This window comes from Linderina pennispora (assembly GCF_002104995.1).
Source record: "Linderina pennispora strain ATCC 12442 chromosome Unknown DL89scaffold_35, whole genome shotgun sequence".
Taxonomy (NCBI): Eukaryota; Fungi; Kickxellomycota; class Kickxellomycetes; order Kickxellales; family Kickxellaceae; genus Linderina; species Linderina pennispora.
In genome coordinates this window covers 21,842-40,858 of record NW_024468283.1, presented here as the reverse complement: position 1 = coordinate 40,858, position 19,017 = coordinate 21,842, and the positions used below count along the sequence as shown (strand labels likewise).

The 19,017-nt window shown below is 57.0% G+C and overlaps 2 protein-coding genes across 2 annotated transcripts; both read right to left on the bottom strand.

The window, feature by feature from the left end:
* Window positions 1-7,640: 7,640 nt before the first annotated feature.
* On the bottom strand, window positions 7,641-8,171 carry DL89DRAFT_312763 (UBC-like protein). Its single transcript, XM_040890996.1, has 2 exons — window positions 7,785-8,171; window positions 7,641-7,712 (listed from the first exon to the last, which is right to left on the bottom strand). The coding sequence occupies exon 1, from the start codon at window positions 8,141-8,143 to the stop codon at window positions 7,853-7,855; it is 291 nt and encodes a 96-aa protein (XP_040739592.1). The 5' UTR covers window positions 8,144-8,171; the 3' UTR covers window positions 7,641-7,712; window positions 7,785-7,852.
* Window positions 8,172-15,268: 7,097 nt separating this feature from the next.
* Window positions 15,269-18,124, bottom strand: DL89DRAFT_214356 (heavy metal translocatin; the record flags this gene model as incomplete). The annotated part of the gene is made up of 2 exons (XM_040884265.1): window positions 15,269-15,643; window positions 15,704-18,124. Coding segments are annotated over 2 exons (2,796 nt in total), but the record flags the coding sequence as incomplete, so codon positions are not given.
* Between the last annotated feature and the right edge of the window lie 893 nt (window positions 18,125-19,017).

Here is a 19,017-nt window from a genome sequence, read left to right as displayed (position 1 = left end):
GCTAGTCAGCATGGGTTGACACGTCGATAAGAGCATCACGGCGAACCGGTCATTTGAACGTGTCAGATGGTTGTTGGTGCAATGTCGATCATGGACATCTCCACCTTGGTGGTCTGCTCAGCGTAGGCGCTTCAGCGCTGGCTCGCTGCTGCTAGCAGCAGAATCGCCTGCTGCTGCACGCCTCTTGCGCGGCCTCTTTGTTGCCGGAGTGGGTGCCAGAAGCATCGGCAGCAATGGCCGTAGAACGACGGAACCGTTCAGGAATACCGCCTGAATCACAGAGTGACTGGAAAATGAGCCTGAAGTTTAGAACTGCTGCGAGATCGCGGTTCAAGAGCCGAGACGAATAGGCTCGCCTGTATTGTGCCATGGCCCGCTTACATGACTCGCTTGTACAGCGGAGAAGGCCATGGCACTTCACAGTTGGGTTCTTCGATCTCTGGTAGGGCCGCGGGTTGGGAACATGACGGAATGTCTGCAGCGACTTTTCGCAGCAGAACGGGCACATCGACGATGTCCGGAATTCGTCGATCAGATAGACTTCAAAGCCATGGTGCTTGAACTTGTCGCGCCACCCCTTGCCACGAATCGGCGCATGGTGCCGGGCCATCGGCGCACTCCAACTGCCCATGATCAGCACTGGATCTGGACCGAACTTGCTCCGGAGTTTCGCGGCAAGCCTGTGGTCTGCACGGGCCTGGTTCATGAATGAATCAAGGCGCAGCTTGCGGTGAAGCGGGTACACCTTGGGACTGGTACTAACACCTGGATGGGCCTTCCAGCGCCTCTGGTGCTGCTTGTTTGACTTAGTGGGCTGCTGCTCTGGTAACCTTCGTGTTGTCATCATGTTGGCATAAAACGGTGGTAGGACACACCGCACAGATGCACGGGCAGTAACGTAGGCACGGAATTTTGCTGGGCTAAGGGTCTGGCAGCAGTGCTTGGAAATATCTGCCTCTGCTATGTGGACAGCATCTTCTGGGGCTTTCAGTCCCATTCGCGGAAACTCAGTTTCCACAAATGACTGCACCTAGGGCTGAATTCGTCCAGCAAATTTAGACATGTGGTGATCCTCAGCGATGATTCAACTGCTACATATCCCGGACTCCATACATTTTGTCAGTTGAAGTGAGGTCTGGTGTCATACTCTGTTCCTCTAAAGTGGGGAGCCAGACGGAGTACAGTTCCCTGCGCTCAAATATTTTGGTTTCTTTCATGGTGCTTATCCATTCTGAGATAGCAACATGCTATGTAGATGAAGATTCACCGCCATTTCTGGGCATGCTTGTGTGCAACAGAGCCCTTGGCATGTTCAGTGGGTTCGATTTGTTGGATGAGGGACGGTTTAAGACATTGAATTACCTGAACCCACACAGCCATCATCGGCGGCCCATATTTTTACTGAAGACCGTGCTTCACAGGTACTCTGTACTTTTCGCCAGACACCGATGATCGAGCTCAGCGATGTGTTCGATTTTGACTATGCTATTCTTCAGCAGTACGTCAACAGCCTTGCTTCAATCATCCATGGCCTGAGCATCCCTGGGATGAGATGAATATATGAGCAGATTCTTCACTTGATTGCCTTTCTGCCATTCATTAGAGAACTCTCACTGGCTTGCCACAGAGGTGTAGCCCTGGAGGAGACAGACTTACCAGATGCGGTCGAACTTTTGGCACAGGCACGCCTGAACTATGAGGATGTTGTCGATACAATTGGGTAGGTTTTGCGGGTTGTAGTCAGCATTGGTATGATAGCTGAACCCTGTCCTCCCCTCTCTCAAACAGTACAGCGCATCTCCATTCGGCTAGAGCAGGATGACGGACATGCTCAGGCAGCAAAATTAATGATCATTTCAACGTTGCAGTGTCCTACTGTCCGCATTTTTCATTCATTTGTCAGCGATTACTAGGCTATATCCCGCTCGGAACTCACGGAATTCAAGCACCTCGCCGAGCTTGCTGCTCGTTTGAGCGCGGGCAGCAAGCAAGCTTTTTCTGGAATGGTTTATTTCTTATCATAGTCAATGCTCTTCAGTAACGTTTCGCCATATATGGCCAGCCCGTTGCGCACCTGCATGGCTTCAGCTAACTCTGACACGCATTCCTGTTACGTCTAGTTCAAGGACGCCCTTACCGGGAACGCAGGCCAGGTCGATACGTCATCGCCAGGTTTCTGGTGATCAAGATAAAAATTATCAACTCGCCCAAAATCCTTTGCGTGCCTCCAAAAAGTCGATCCCAGTGCAACCTGCGGTCGCCCTGTTTACAGTAATGTGATCCAGCAACTTCACCTCTTTAGATATAAACTTTTTATTTTCATTATGCCATCCTGCGACGGAATCCGTGACGAGTACATCGAGTGCCTTCTGCGGTCCGAGTGCGTGTTCATCAAGCGGCACTCGGTTGAGGAGTGCGTCAAGAACAAGGACCTTGCGACGCTGATCCCAGAGCGCTGCCATATGCTGCGGCAAAGCCTGTTCGAGTGCAAGCGCGGCCTGCTGGACATGCGCAAGCGGATGCGTGGTGTGCCAAACTCGGGCCTGCACCGGAACGAGCATGTCGACGACAGTAGCAAATGGAGCGAAGAGTGACAAGAGAGCATCGGTTTATAGAGGCGACTTTTCCATTAAATTTCTTATCTGCTACGGGATCGCGCAGCGGTCCAGGGGCGGCGCACCTGACCCCCATGTCTGGATGCTGATGAAGGTGACGTAGACCAGGGAGACCAGAGCAATAACGATCAGGACCATGTCCTTGGTCTTGGCCCAGCGAGTTTCGGCCACAGCCTTGTAGTGCAGCATGGCAGGGTACAGGAACGACAGCGGCAGGCATGCACCAGCGCCGACCAGGGCGATGAAGTTGTCCAGCTTGTCGGCGCCGAAAATGGCCACCATGGCGATGAACACGACCATCATGGTACGGAACAGGTTCTTCTGCCACTTGACAACTGGGTTGCCCTTGCCCGAGCGCGTGAACATGCCGGACTCGATGATACGGATGGCTGGGAACAGCTGCAGGGGCACAGACATGATGATGGCAAGCGTGTACAAGAACTGCACACCAACAGTCCATGCCGAGTCGTTGGGCAGGTTGAGCAGAATCACAGTCTCAACCTTGTCGCCAAATGCCAGGTAGGAGATTGCGCCGATGCATACAAACAGACCGGCGCAGATCACCAGCGAAGCGGTCAGAACCATGTTGAACTTTTCCTTCTTCTCCATGCTCTCGACAATAGGGATCACTAGCGAGATGCCCTCGTACGAGAATGCAGCGGTGCCGACGAGTAGGGGGAAGCGGCTGGGGTTGAACTGGGTGACCTCAGACGGGCCCTTGGTGATGATTGACCAAAAGTCGTAGTAGAACAGATAGGCAAGACCAACCATGATGAACAGGTTTCCGAGCATGGACAGCGAGGCAAACTTTTTGATCTTGCGCACAAACGCCAGAGGGATGTACGCCAGGAGCTGGACCAGGATCCAGAACTCGGGTGAGTAGTTGTACTGGCAATTGGTGATCGAGTTCCACAGATCGCGCATGTTGGTTGACACAAAGATCACGTATGCGCAGCAGAATCCTAGCTGGGCGAGAACAATCGATACCAGAACGCAGTACTTGAGCGGCTTGCCGTACAGCTTCAGCGCCAAGTCGCCGTAACTGCCGCCTATCTTCAGGTAGACATCGGTAAGCAGAACCATACAGTGCAAAGCATACCAGGCAATGCCCGACATCAATACGGTGGAGAAGATCAACCCGCCGTTAAAGAAAGCGCGCGGCAGGACCAGCACACCGGTGCCCACGAATGACTTGACCAGCAAGAAAAACGCCTTTTGTGGTGTTGCTGTCGCCTTGAGATCGTGGGACGACGCCTTGGCACCCTTCTTTCCCCTGAGTGGGGACCGCTCAGTAGCACGCGATTCGGCATCCTGCTCCTCAGTCTCAAGGGAATCATCCTCGTCTGCGACATCGTCATCTTCATCACTCGGATAGTCACCGCCAGCAAAGTGGCCATAGAGCCCGATGAAGTCGACGAAATTGGTAGTCAGCATGTTGACCGGCTGGCGACCTTCGCGGAGCGCACGCTCCTGTACAAACTGGCGCCGGAAACCACCAGGGGCGCTGATCTGGTCGCGCGTATATGGAATATCCCACTCTGAATCCGATGCCACTGCCGAGAACGAGCGCCGACGCTGGTGCTGCAGCCCACGCACACTGGGGGTCTGGCCATGCTCCTCCTGCCACTTGTAGATGTGGTGGGTTATGTCGCCAGACTTTAGCGTGAACGGATCGACAGGTACATTCTCTGCGTCCTCGTCGTCAGGACCATCGTCGTCTTCGTAGTTGTCGTCGCCAGAATACCCGCCATCGTCATTGGTGTCGACGCTGCCGTAGCTGCGTGCGACCGAGCCCTCATTGCTTGCGTTGTTGCCACGCAGCTCGCTGATCGGGCGGGTAACCAGATGGCGCTTGAGCCTGCGAGCAGCCTCCTCCTCCGACAGGACCATGTCGGGCATGACGGATCCATTGTCGGCTTCGTCATCGGGGGCCACTGCCGACGGGTGGTCAGCCCGACGCCGCCTATCGGGTGACTGGCTCAGACCCACCTTGGCGGAGGATGCGCTGGATGCCAGGATCTCGGTGGCCATTGCAAGCGAGGTCGGTCGCACGCGCGGGCTCTCGCTATTGCTGTTTAGCGCTGCCGACATGCGGCGGGACTGTGCGTTTGGCGGAAGCCGCTGTTTGCCCTTGGTAATGCTGATGGACCGCGGGCTGCTTGACTGCGACATGTAAAATGAAAACGCCTCAAATAGGAAGTAGAGGTAGAAGAAAAAAGAAGAAAGGTGAGGTACAGATGAAGTCACTGCACCCAGGTGGTGCAGACATCCCGCCTTTTATATTTTTCCGTAGCAGAAACCCGGGACAGCGTGGCTGGCGGCCAATCGAAAGCTCCGGATATTCCAAGCAAACGGCTCCAGTTGGCGCAAATCTTCCCATGCTCGCCAGTTTCGTGCAGGCTGCAAGATATCACTGTGGAGGCGAAAACAGGGCACGATGGTGGGTTCTGCTGGAGCCAGCTTGTCGCCGGTGCAGATCGCTGGCAACGGACCCGGGCCCAGGAGCCTGAAAGCGACTGCCAGCTCCAGCACCATTCCGGCTCTTCCCTCAGGAACTCCCGGGCGCTAACGTGATCTCTACTGCGCTTTCCCGGATGGAATCATAGTGACGCCATTTCGTTTGTCGCCCACTTATCGCCCACCGTCACCACCCAGCTTTTTCCGCTCTTTTTCGCAAACGATTTTTTTTGTTCCTGTCGATTTATTGGCAAATTTCAATAATGTTTTCACGCACCGCAGCCACACGTATAGTGCCGCGTGCTTGCAGCTACCGACTCAGCAGCACGCTGGCGCCGCGCAACCCGTACCTGAAAGAGTTCAAGTACAAGGATCGCGTTCCAGTCAAAAACGGCGAGCTGATACTAAGCACAGACGAGCACTCGATGATTGACCGGTTCGTGCGCGTCAACCAGGCGGGCGAGACAGCCGCCGTGACCATCTACAAGGGCCAGATGGCGGTTCTTGGGCGCGACCCGCAACTGCGCAAGCTGCTCACGCACATGCGCGACCAGGAGGTTGTGCACCTGGAGATCATGGACAAGCACGTGCGCGACTTTTGCGTGCGCCCGACGCTGCTTCTGCCGCTAGCGGCTGCAGGCGGCTACATGCTGGGCATGGTGACGGCCATGCTGGGGGTCGAGTCGGCGATGACGTGCACAGAGGCGGTGGAGACGCGAATCGGCAACCACTACAACGACCAGCTGCGGGACCTGCACCAGCTAAAGTATCCGGAGCTGGACGAGCTGAAGCGGACGATCGCAAAGTGCCGCGATGAGGAGCTCGAGCACCTGGAGACGGCGCTGGAGCACGGCGCAAAGCTGGCGCCGCTGCATGAGCTGCAGTTTGAGTTTGTCAAGGGCGGCTGCAGTCTGGCCATCTGGGCATGCGAGAGAATATAGTTTATCTGGCAAGGTACTCAATACATTAAAGTTTTTTTTTACTCGAGAGCAAACCGGTCCAGAGCACCACGCAGTTCAGCGCTCTGCATCAGGCCGACCGACTCGTCGCTATGGTTAACGTTGGTGTTGTACGCGCGGTGGTGATCGCGCTTCATCTTCTCGTACTCGATGGCCTCCTTCAGTCCGTTGTCAAAGTTGCGAATACAGAACAGCGACACGATCGCCGACGCAATGACCAGCAGCATAGTGGCTACAATGGTTATCATAAAGTAGGGCCGGCTGTCCTGGTACGGGTCGCCAGGTTTGTTGAGGATTTCGGCCCGGCACACGCGATAGATCTTGAAGATGAAGTAGCCGACCGACAGCGTGTAGCAAATCATGACTGTACGCATAATGCTCCGGTTCTCCATGCGCAGCGAATAGAAGCTGGCGGCCAATGTGCCGATACTGAACGGAATAAACACCGTCATCTGGATCCACGTCTCCGGGTTATCCACCTTGAGCACCAGGATTGACATTTGTATCAGGTACGACACAACAAAGAATATGTCGAGCTTCAGCAAAAGCATCAGGATCTGGTACCATTTGTACGACCGGTGGAGGAGATTGTCAGCGCCAAACTTTTTGTACACGCTCCAGCCGACCTCCGTCTTGAGCTTCCATGACAAGATCGCCAGAAACACAATCGCCGCGACATATGTGCCAATAACGCTGAGCTGCATGTGGTGCATATTCTCGTCCCGCAAAAAGATATTTGCTGTCAGCGTCGGGTACAGGTAAAAGGCAATGTAGCGGGCCACGGCGTACACGAGGCACACAAAGTAGAACCCGACCGACGCAAATATCTGGATGAAATTCTCGGTCGCCACGGCCTCCAGACAGAGTATCACCATGTATACCTGCGACAATATGTAGATGGCGTTGTACACCTGATATGCTGTCATCGACGTCTGCACAGAGTTCTGCACGCCCTCGACCTGCCACTGGTTGTTTTTGGCTGTCCAGTACCCCTCGCGCAACAGCCACATAATGTACGACTCTGCGATGATGAATGACAGGGCCAGCAGTATCACGGCAGCGATGTATGCCCGCGGCACCGTGCCGTTGGGGATTATTTTGCGCACTGGCTTTGGAAGCTTCGCCATCCGGGAGGTAGCTGTGTTATTAGTGGTTGGTGGATATATATACAGGGTCAAAAAAAGTCTCGGGCAGGAAAGGAGAACTGGCAAGGCGCTGCGAACAGACAGGGAGAGATATGCGGGTTTTAAGAATGCAGACAGAAGAGAAAAAGCGCAACGCCATCGCTGCCCGCAAAAGCTAGCTCCACAAAAATAGAACAATTTCCAGACACCCTGTGAGGGATTGTCATCATTTTTGACAACCCTCCCCCGCTCCTTGGCATTTGTGCGAAATCAGGCGACCGAGCTGGGACGAGCATTGTTTTGTTTGTGGCAAAAGTGTCCTGCGCAAGAATGCTAGCCTGCCCAAAGACGGCCACATGCAGATCAGCATTGCCATGCAACATGGGCGGCCATTTCGGATACCAAACGCAGTCGTCTACAGGGAACTCGAAGAGGCCGTCAGCTTTCCAGTCATTGCCAGTGGCGCCGGTTGGCAACTTGCCATCAAACACCCACCTTGTGTCTTTGGGCGAGCTTGCCGCGGGCCCGATGTAGATGCTGTTGTTTTTCGGCAGTTCCTACATTGCTCCAGAGCACTATCAGCACAGTGTGGGTGTATATAGCGCAGCACACGCTGCAACCCCTCTTACCTGCTTCTGCAGCTCGACAGCATCGATAGAATCGACAGACAAATCGTCTCGACTGTCAGCACAGGGGCTCAGTGCTGGTACCGAATGCTCAGACAGATATGCCCATTAGTACACACATACGGATGCACGGGCACATTTCCAAAGAGCATAACTTCAGGAGCCTCAACTGGGTAGTTGTCAGGAACCTTGAACAGCAGGGTAAACTCATCACCTGCGTATGGCGTGTGCCCTGCGGCGTGCAGTTTCAGCAGCCAGCGATCGGGCTGAGAGGCGTTGTACACGGATGCGTGACTAGACGGCGATGCAGTGAGGCCTGCTAGCTCTTTCATCAGCTGCTCTGCACGCAGACAGCCAGCCATCAGAATGACAGCAAGTGAAGCAGAGCCAAGAGGTCCGCGCCTGCGTTTGCCAAGCACTGGCGACATACCCTCCATGTGTGGATGTGGGCATCTGAGACCTTGCACCAGCCAGCTGGGGATATGCTTGATCTCGCAGATACAGACACTCCACACCGCCCTTGATCCTGATCGGCGCAGCGCTGTCCATTACAGGTCCGCGAAGATTACGACAGCCCACAGTTGCTGCTGCGGAAACAGAAAATAATTGTACATTTTTAGCATTGCTTTTTCGCTCTTCTTTATTTTTGAATTTACCAAATGGCGCGCGAATTGACAGACGACCAGAAGCAGAAGATTGAGGAGAACCGGAAGAAGGCCCTGGAGCGGCTAAAGGCTACCAAGGCGCGCACAGACACAGCCAAACCGCCCGAGCAAAAGAAACGGCTGCGCGGATCGAAAATGTCGACAAACTACTACGAGTACAACCTCACAACCATGCGCGACACCAAGGCAGGCTTCATCGAAGAAGACTCCCAGAAATCGCCCGAGAAGCGACGCAAAATCCTTACTCTGGACGAGATCCCCTACGACCCGTCGTCGACACAGAAATGCCGCGAATGCGCGTCGCTTGACCTGGATGTCGCCTACCTCAAGGTGTTCAAGGTCCCTGTGTGCCGCAAGTGCATAGAGAGTGTGCCTGACAAGTACTCGCTGCTGACAAAGACCGAGGCCAAGGACGATTACCTACTGACAGACGGAGAGCTCAGGGACAGAGAGCGGCTGCCCGTGTGGGAGAAGCCGAATCCGCACAAGCACACGTGGAACAACATGCTGCTGTATTTGAGAGAGCATCTGGAGGCATTTGCCATTGAAAAGTGGGGCGGCCTGGAGGAGCTTGACGGCGAGTTTGCCCGGAGGGAGACAGAGAAGCAGGAGCGAAAAGAAAGGAAATACAAGAAGTCGGTAGCTGGTAAGCAAGAAGCCAACATTGGTTGCATGTATTTGTAACGGAGTTCATCATTCTAAAAGGCTGTGCCGAGTAGAGTTGCGCAAGCGAACCAGGGTCGAGGAGTGGGAGCGGAAGCGCCGCGAACGGCTCAGGATCGAGCAAGCGCACGAACACACGTTTGAGGCTATCGGCGATGACAGCTGCGAGCAGAAATGCACCATCTGTGGACTGACTGTTGAGGTCGAAGAGTTTTAAGAAAGCATTCGTTGAGAATAAACGGCTCTTTATTTCCTTTTCAGTTGCCAGCGTTGCGGCGCCTAAACACAGCAGCAAAGTCGCTCATCAGCGACTTGACCCTGGCCCACTGGCGGCCCTGGATATGGTTCGACAGGTCGCCCATCAGCGACTGGCGGTCGGTCGGCGGCAGATTGGCATCAGGCACCTGCGCCAGCACCGCCTGCTGCCAGTCCATCATGGTGGCCTGTGGTGGAGAGTCGAACTGGCCCGTGAGCGTCGTCGGCCCGTCGCTGACAATTGCCGCAAGAGACGCAAAGATCTCGGTGGCCTCGGATATCGCCTCCCGGTCGAAGCTCTGCATCAGGCCCTGCATCAGCTTGAACACCAGCTCAAAGCCGTTCTTGGTACACAGCTCGACGATCTGCTCGACCGGATACGTGTCCATGCGGATGCTTCTTCTGCGGGTGCGCGCAGGCGACGGGAAGTGGCCGGGACTCGACGACGATGCTGGCATGGATGTGGTGGACCGGTTCTCGCGCATCACACGCAGATGGCGGCGGGTGGGGCTGAGCACCTGAGACCAGAAATGCACAACTGCCATCTGCGCGTGGAACTGGTTGACCTCGAGTGCCGCGATGGCAGCCTGGAACACGTACGGGAACGACTGCATGGTCAGGATGTAGCCGGGCAGCGCCTCAACCGCACGCTCCATCAGGCGGAAGTAGTCCTCAGTGGTCTCGGGCACCTCCGAGAAGGGCCTGGTCTGGAAGAACGACATGGCTGCCGAGCTGATCTGGCTCACCATGCTGGTAGCCAGCTGCAGCGATTCAGTCTCCTCGGCTGCCAGCGTGCGGTGCACATTGAGGATCCGGCGGGCCAGCCACAGGTAGGCAGTGCTGGCGGTCTGCTGGAACGCCTGGACCACGGCGTCGACGATCTGGCCGATCACTGGCCGCACGACAGTCGGGTAGAACTCGACCAGCACGCGCACAAACTTGCAGATGCTCTCGGAGATGTAGGCGTCGCCCCCAAACCGCTGGAACGCGACGCTGAGGACCTGCCACGAGTCGGCAATGATTTTGCCGGTCCACGCCTCGGCTGTCTCATTGTCGTCAATGTGCACATACCGCAGAAACACGCCCAGCCGGTCCAGCAGCAGCGAAACCTGTCTGCGCTCGTTCTCGCTCAGCTCCGGCGCCTGCAGCATTGCCGCCAGCTGGTTGCCCACCGGCAGGCAGAACGACTGGAGCGCCTCGGCCGTGTTCTGGTCTGGGATGCCGTTGGCCACATGTGCCAGGGCTTCCGAGAACTCGATAATGTCGTTGTCATCCAAGGTTCCGCTGGACGCCACCTCGTTGAAGAACTCTAGAAGCTCAGCCCAGTGGTCGGCCATGAACTTGGCGCAGTCCTGGCACAGGTACTTGAGCGACTGGGCACTGGCAGCAGCGACCTCACGGATCTTGAAGCCGTCGGCGATATAGCTGAGCTGGAACTGCACGTACTGCGGGTGCTCGTATGTCCACTCAGTGTACCGCCCAATCACCAGCGTTGCCGCATACCGCAGCTTCGGGTGCGGCGGGAACTGCGCAAACATGTCCATGATCTTTGGCAGCACGTCGTTCTCGGTCGGCGACACCTCGGCGCCCATGGCCCGCAGTGCAAACAGGGGCGCCTCGATGTCCTGCCACGGCACCTGGGCGCTGGTGATGCGGCTGGCGATTTGCTCGTAGGCATGCATCAGCGCCTTGGTCTGCCCCACTACGCGCACGCAGTCCTTGAGCACATCGCCGATGGTGTGGCGGAACTCCCTGAACTCGTCGCGCTCCTTGGCGGTCCACCCGCCGCGCTCGTTGGTCGTGTCGTAAGTAGCCGGATACTTTAGATGGCCGATGATGATATCTATGATTGTGTCAAATACGCTGGCCATCATGCGGCGGCCCGGATCGCACGAGTTTGTGTACTCCAGCACCTTGTCGGCCAGGATGGTCCAAAAGTCAAACAGCATAGCAATGACGTCCAGGCTCTCCAGCCGCATACAGTCCACCAGCGCGCCAATCAGGCTCTCGTACGGCGGCGTCGATAGGACCATGCGGTGCACCCACGCCTCGCCTGCCTCGGTGAAGATCCGGCAGTATCCGCGCGACCGGTCTTCGTCGCCGGCCCGCACCATCTGGTCCCCCCGCATCTGCTCCGCGACCATGCTGAGCTGCGGCACGAGCTGCTGCTCAACCGCCGCATTCTTCGCCTCAACCGCCGCCGGCTCGTCGTCGCGGTCCAAGTGGGTCTCGTATATGATCCCACAGATGGCATCCACCGCCGTATCAAACACGTCCGAGTCGTCAGCCTTGAGTGCCGCAAATGCGAGCTCAATAAGCGGCGTATTCGCTACCATCATCAGCGTGATCTCGCCACTCTTGAGCCACGTCGTGAAGCAGATGAGCACGCGCGTGTGCGCGTCTGCCTTGAGATCCGGCTGCTGCAGGCATTGCACCAGTAGCTGGATCAGGTCGGTGGCCTTGTTGGTCAGCAGGTCCGCCGACCGCTGCTGGTAGAAATCGTTGGGCAGGATGATCCGCTCGTTCACCACCTCTTCCGGCAGCACCGCCAGAAACTCGAGCAGGCACGACACCGATGCAGGGTCGCTCAGGAACGACCCGGCCATGTCGCTGAACGGGTCGGCCCACGCGCCCAGCTGCACAGCCAGATCGGCCAGCGACAGGCATAACTGTGTGATCAGCGGCTGGGGCCCCGACCGCGCATTGCCCAGGTGCACAACCACCGAGTCGCGCAGCGAGAGCGCCCCAGTCTCGCCCAGTTCGCTGAAATCGTTGATAATCTTGTTGCGCAGCGTCTGTGCAGCAAACATTTTCACCTCAAGCCCCGCTGTTGCTGTCCCGAGGATTGTGTCAGCCGTCGTCCATGCCTGTGGCTACAAAAAAGCCCCATGTTAGTGCCAAAAACTATCACAACTGCACTCAGCCAACTTCAGTCTGGTTCACATACCGTCTTTTGGAACTGCTCGAGCCACGCATTGGCCTGCTCCCGGGCCTTCAAATCGCCGCCCTGGTAAAGTACATTTAGCGCATTTATAACCTCATCGACCGACGACTGGGCAGACATTTTAGGAATAATATAAAAATAACGGAATTGGGACAAACAGCCTTTTTTTCAAAAAAAAAAAATGGTAGTAGAAGAGAAGGAGTGATAAAGTTCTGAGAAAAATCCACTGAGCTCAGATTTTTTTTTTTTGCTTTCGTCACTGATTGGAAGGGCTTTTTTGGCCGCAGGCGTGGCCGCAGGCGTTGTCGATTGGTATAAAAGGCTCGCTATAGCAACAGCAAAACCCCCTCTCTCCTCAACTCACCCGCTCCTCATTATTTTTTTCAAGCTCGACATATTCATGGCTATCACCGTTGGAGAAAACGCACCTGCAGTCACACTCGCCTCGCAAGCCGAGGGCAGCCACGTCCAGCCCAACAGCCAGGCTGCTGCCCCAAAGCGGAAGGCGCGGCGGCAGAACCGCAAGCGCAATGTGGTCTGTCGCTACATTCAGCGCGGCGAAGAATGCAAGGCCGGCAACGACTGCCAGTTCCTGCACACGCAAGATCCTGTGGCCGACGACCGGAATAACCGCAAGGGCAGAGGCAAGAAGCCCCGTGGCAAAAAGGGCAAGTCCGACACGTACCGTAAAACGCAGATCGAGGATATGCTGAAGGCGCCTAGGCTGACAGTCAAACGGCTGAGCTCGGACCGCAACGAGACTGCGTTGGCAGTCGAAATGCGGCCGTCGGATCCGGACTTCCCATTTGATGTGTCGCGGGTGTACATGGCGCTGGTGGTGCCTGGCAGCTATCCGACAGCGCGCACATCGGACGCAATGCTATCGATCCAGATAGCGAACAAGAATATCCCGGCTGGTGTCAAGCGCAACATTGAAGTGATGTTTGGCAAGTATGTGCGCAAAACAGTCAATCAAGCAATTGATGCGGGCAACGCAGAGGATATCCCGACGCTCGAAGAGTATGTGGACTGGCTAGACAAGAACCTCGAGAACATGATGCAGCAGAAGCCAGCGACGACAATGAAGTTCACGACGTTCAGCAAGCCCGCTGTGCAGGAGAAACCGAGGCTGGAGGAGAAGCCAAGGATCGAGGACGATGTGGCTAGCCATAGCTCGGTCTCATCGGCCACCACGCAGCTCTCAGCGTCCCGACCACCTGTGCGTCGACCAGTCCCGCGTCCACTGCAGAATACTGCTGCAGCCACACCTAGTGCAGCAGGCGAAAACCCGCGGCGCACCATTGAGCTCCAGCAGCTGCAGCGGCGGTTCCGCAGCTCCTACTCTATCGTCTCGGACGATCCATCGGGCGACACTATAGTTGGCATCGACATTGTGCCGTCGGATCCTGATATGCCTGTCGACGTCACGCTGCTCAAGAGCGAGCTCGTAGTTGCGCGCACATACCCAGACTCGGCCGAGTCCGCTACACTGCGACTTACGGAGGTCCTGGGCCGCAAGAACCGCCAGACTACGTGGGATCCTCCCGAGGGCCGTCGGGCTTACATGGACTTTATTGAAATGTGCTTTAAGGAGCATGCCAATGCAACACCCAGCAATTCGCTTCTGCACCACCTGAACTGGCTGGACCGGCAGCTGGTTGATCTTCTCACGTCGCCGCCGCCCCCGCCGCCGCCACCAGTCAAACCACAGAACTCCACACCCAGCACTGAGAAGAAGACCACCAAGCCAGCGCTGTATGAGGACACCACTAGTAGGCCGTGGGTCAAGACGATTTCGATTGCCGAGGCTGGTCTGCCGGCAAGCGTTGCATCGATGCACCTGAACGATCCGGACGAAGAAGCCGACTCTGGCTCAAGCTCCTCGGACATCGAGAGTGATCCGCAAGCCGAGTCTGCCGGATCCGACTCGGACGAGAACTCGGATGGCGGATTCTCCAAGCCGCTGCGGCGCGGCACCGAGATCCGGTTTGGCAAAACCGAGCTAGCAAACATCTCCCTGGCGCACTGCCACTCGCTGAACCTCAGCGTGCGCTGTGCTCGCTGCAAAAGCAACACGGAGCTGAAGGCAATAGCGCCGACACTGCGTACCGGCAAGGACAACCAGATGTGGAAATCATGCGACTCGTGTGCCAGCTTGCTGGGTGTGCGGTTCCGCCCTGACTGGATGTTCCAGGGCACCACCACACTGGGGTTCCTGGACTGCTCCGGCTGTGCGCCCATCGATTTGCTGCCGTCGAAGATGACACTGGCGTGCGAGAAATGCGCCATGGGCGACGACCAGGCGACGCCTGTCGATACGATTGCGGCGGTTGGCGTGGGCGCGCCTCTGCAGACAAACTGCAGGACGTGCTTCCAGCGACTCAAGATTGCGCTCAGCGAGCCGCAATTCGTCCAGCTGATGAGCGGGCCGAGCCTCGGCGGCGCCGGCAGCGCCTCGCAGATTCAGAGGGAGGTTACGCGGACTCACAAGGCCAAGGTTGACAAGCGCATGGAGCTTGCCAAGCTTGGCGTCGTGCCTGGCCAGCCCCTGCCAGACCGCGGCGCCTGCAAGCACTACCGCAAGAGCAACCGCTGGCTACGGTTCCCGTGCTGTGGCAAGACATACCCATGTGGTGAGTGCCACGACGACAAGGAAGACCACCCGCACGAGTTCGCACACAATATGATCTGCGGGCTGTGTGCCAAGGAGCAGAGAATCGCAAAGGCCGACTTGGCCGGCGTGTGTATCGGGTGCGGTGGCCAGGTTGTGAAGAAAATCGATGGAAATAACGCCTTCTGGCAGGGCGGCACGGGCGTGCGCGACAAGAAGCGCATGAGCCGCAAGGATACCAAGAAGTACCAGGGCATTGGAAAGACCATTTCTAACCACAAGCTGGCTCAAAGCAAAAAGTAATAGACTACATTGACTAACAGGATAAATAGAGATATTTTCAGTTGTACTTTGGTTCGCGGAAGAGCTTCAGCGACAGGCTGCTCATCATGACCGTCAGGCTGCTGGCAATCATCAGGAGACCAGCGATAACTGGTGGCAGTCCGCGGTTAATGGCTGGGTACAGGATGCCTGCTGCGATCGGAATGCACACGACATTGTACATGGACGCCCACACAAAGTTGAGCTTGACGCGGCGGAACACAATGCGGGACAGGTCGAGCAGTGTCAGCAGCGAGAGCAGCGTCGGCCGCATCAGCAGCGCCGGCGCCGTCTCCATAGCAGCAGCCGTGCCTGACCCCACAGCAATTCCGACATCAGCCTGCGCCAGCGCCGGCGCGTCGTTGATTCCATCGCCGACCATGGCGACCTTGGCAAACGGGCGCTTCTGTGGTCCCCTCAGGCGACCAAACAGGCGAGCAGCAACTGACGACGTAGGCTTCACAGACTGCCCCTCCTTGAAGTCGCTCTCGCTCGCATCATCGGCCGACTTGCCACGGCGCTGCAGCGTGCGGATGGTCTCGGACTTCTGATCGGGCAGAACGCCGGCCATGACATGGTCGATACCGAGCTGTACTGCGATGGCATTGGCCGCCGCCTGCTGGTCGCCGGAGATCATCCAGACCTCGATTCCGCGACGCTTCAGCTGGCGCACAACCTCGCGCGACTCCGGACGCACCTGGTCGGACAGCGCAAAGGCTGCGACGACCTTGCCGCGCATGCTGCGGCCAATTGGTACCAATGCAACAGCAACCGATGTGTAGCCACTGGAGGCCCACTGCGCACGTGTGCCCATGGGGACGTCCATCAGGCAGCCCTCCTCCTTGGCCCACGCCTCCTTGCCAACAAGCAGATGGGCAGTGGTAATTCCAGTCCAGCCAAGCGCGTGGGCAATCTCTGCTGGGAGCTCGACAGTCGCCTGCATGCCGCGGCCAGGCAGCTCCTGGTGCTCAAGCAGCTGCGCACGCACCGAGTCCGACTGCATGTGCTCGCGGATATACGCACAAATGGCGGCGGCCAGCGGATGGCTGCTCAGCGACTCGATCTCGACAATGTGTGCATAGAGCCAGCCCGAAATGGCCTCAGCGCGCGACTGGTCGATAAAGTGGTCCGAGACTGCGGGCTTGCCAATGGTCAGGGTGCCGGTCTTGTCGAATGCGACGATGTCGATCTTGCTCGCAGCCTCCATCGTAGCGCCGCCGCCCTTGACCAGAATGCCCATGCGAGCGGCCAGCCCCGTGCCAACCATGATCGCTGTCGGCGCCGCCAGTCCCAGCGCGCACGGACACGCAATGACCAGCACGCTGATGGCATTGAGGAGCGCAAAGATCGGGTACTTCATCGGCGGTGCATCGTCCATATGTCCCATGCTGTCGGTGTGCGAGAGCTTGCCGCCCAGTCCGCCCATGAGCTTCGACGCCAGCCAGTCGGCCTTGATATTCCCCGTGGCACCGATGATGAGCCAGACAAAGAACACCAGCACCGATGCCAGGACGACCAGCGGCACAAACCGGTTGGCCACCCGGTCGGCAACCTCCTGGATCTGCGGCTTGCTCGACTGCGCGTCCCGCACCAGCTTGACGATCCGCGCCAGCGTCGACGACTCGTTGATGGCTGTTGCGCGCATCCGCACCGACTGCGACAGGTTCAGCGTGCCGCCGGTCACTGCCGACCCCTCGCCCTTGGCCACCGGCAGCGACTCGCCAGTCAGCAGCGACTCGTCGATCTCGGTGTTGCCGCGGACGATCACACCATCGCACGGCACGCGCATGCCGTTGTTGACTTGCAGCAGGTCGCCGAGCTGGATCTGGCGCGAGCTGATCGTGGCAAAGTCGTCGGCACCGTCCTTGACTCCGGGCTTGACCAGCAGGGCGTCGTCGGGCTGCATCTTCACCAGGGCCTCGACAGCGCCGACAGTGCGGCCCTTGGCGATTGCCTCGAGCCAGCGGCCGAGGAACACAAACGTCATCAGGAACACAGCAGTTTCAAAGAACTGCTCGCCAGCGCCCTGCTGCAAGACCACGCTGATGATCGAGCCAGCGTAGGCGGCGGTGGTGCCCAGCGCAATCAGCACATCCATGTTGGCAGTCTTGGCACGCACCAGCGACTTGTATGCGTGCTTGTAGAAGAACAGGCCGAGCGTGAACTGCGTGGCTGTGGCGATGAAGAAGGTGCAGATGACCGAGACCGAGTACTTCTGGAACACCTTGCGGTGGAATGCCTTTGCCACAGGGTTCGACGACGGCAGCGCCATGTCAATGATCATGGAGATGATGAGCATGGGGATGGCAAACACCAGCGACCACAGGAAGCGCAGCATGGCCTGCCTCCGGTGCTTCTCGAGATTCCGCAGGGCCATTGTCGACGGATCAGCTGCGCTGCTCGAGTCTGCCCCGTCCAGCGGCGTTGCTGGATACCCGGCATCCGTCAGGGCATCGGCAATCTCGCGCACGCCAATCTCGCGCGGAATGTGCTTGACCATCGCCTGTGCTGTGAGAAGCTGCACATCGGCAGCCTCCACGCCCGGCAGGTCATTGAGCAGAGATGTGATGGTCGCCACGCACGACCCGCACGTCATGCCCTCGACATTGAACCACGACTCGACTGCGCTCTCGCCGAGGATCGCCTTGGCGTCAGCCTTCGTGGCATCGCTGACAGGAGCCAGTGTCTTGGTGCTCAGCACGGCTGCATCATAACCCATGTCCTCGATGGCTGTGCAGAGGTCGGCGACGGGCAAGGCGTGTGTGTAGTGCCGGACTGTCGCCTGTGCTGTCATCAGATCGACGCTGATGCTGATGGCGCCGTCAAAGCTGCCAATGTGTCCTTCGATGCTGTTGACGCACGACGCGCATGTCATGCCAGTGACGCTCAGCACTGTCTCAGTCTCTGGCTGTATCTTGACCGAGTAATCCGACGAATCTGGAGTGACGGTGCCGCTGGTGCTGTAGTTGATGTCAACTGTCTGTCTATCTGGAGTAGGCGACATACTGATATAATTTTTTTGGAAAGGGCTTCGCAACGAGAAGGACGTATGTGGAGTACAGAAATGTATGAGGTGAAGGGGGCAGTAGAACACCAAAGCTGAACAGGCACCCTTGCTTGTTTAGTTACGAAAACGGCTAGTTGATATACAGGAAAAATATGTAAGGAATGCCTCTGAGTAAAGGTATTGCAGCTTGGGGTGCAGGTTTCTTCTTTGTTTTTTTTGCTCTTGGGAAAAGGCTGCAGGCTGTCACAACTGGGTTGCTGCAGTAGTAGGTGTGGTTGTTGGCTGGTAAGTGGAGTAGCAGGGATGAAGATATACAGCAGCTGGCTATGTACAATGACCAAAAATATGTGTGGCCACTGTTGAAATGATTGCTGAATGGAAGAGAATACAAAAGAAATTAATGTAGAACAGATTATGTTGGATGCTGGGACTGCTAGTCCGTATATATAGCCATTTGGCAGGTTCTCCCAGCCTCTTGCAATAATACCATTTGCGTCTAGGACAAATTCCAGCGTCTCTACAGATCTCACATGCGTTATTTTCGCGAGCCAACCGACACTCGTGGGATTTGAGCCAAGTGCCTGCAAATCCTACAGGTGAGCGACTTTTGCCGCAGGTCTGGTCGGCACGCAAAAAACGCGCTCGTTTATCGCTTACAAACGCACATGATGCAGGTGAGCGATTTTCCCTCTGCTCAGTTCACTGGGAAGCAGGGAAGTGGCACTTATCCTGAATGTGCGTCTCCGTGTGACCAATTCCGCCTCGCCATA

Bases quoted from the DNA above. Each gene is read 5' to 3' on its own strand.
- DL89DRAFT_312763 (XM_040890996.1), bottom strand. From the start codon at position 8,143: ATGGCTGGCTGTCTGCGTGCAGAGCAGCTGATGAAAGAGCTAGCAGGC.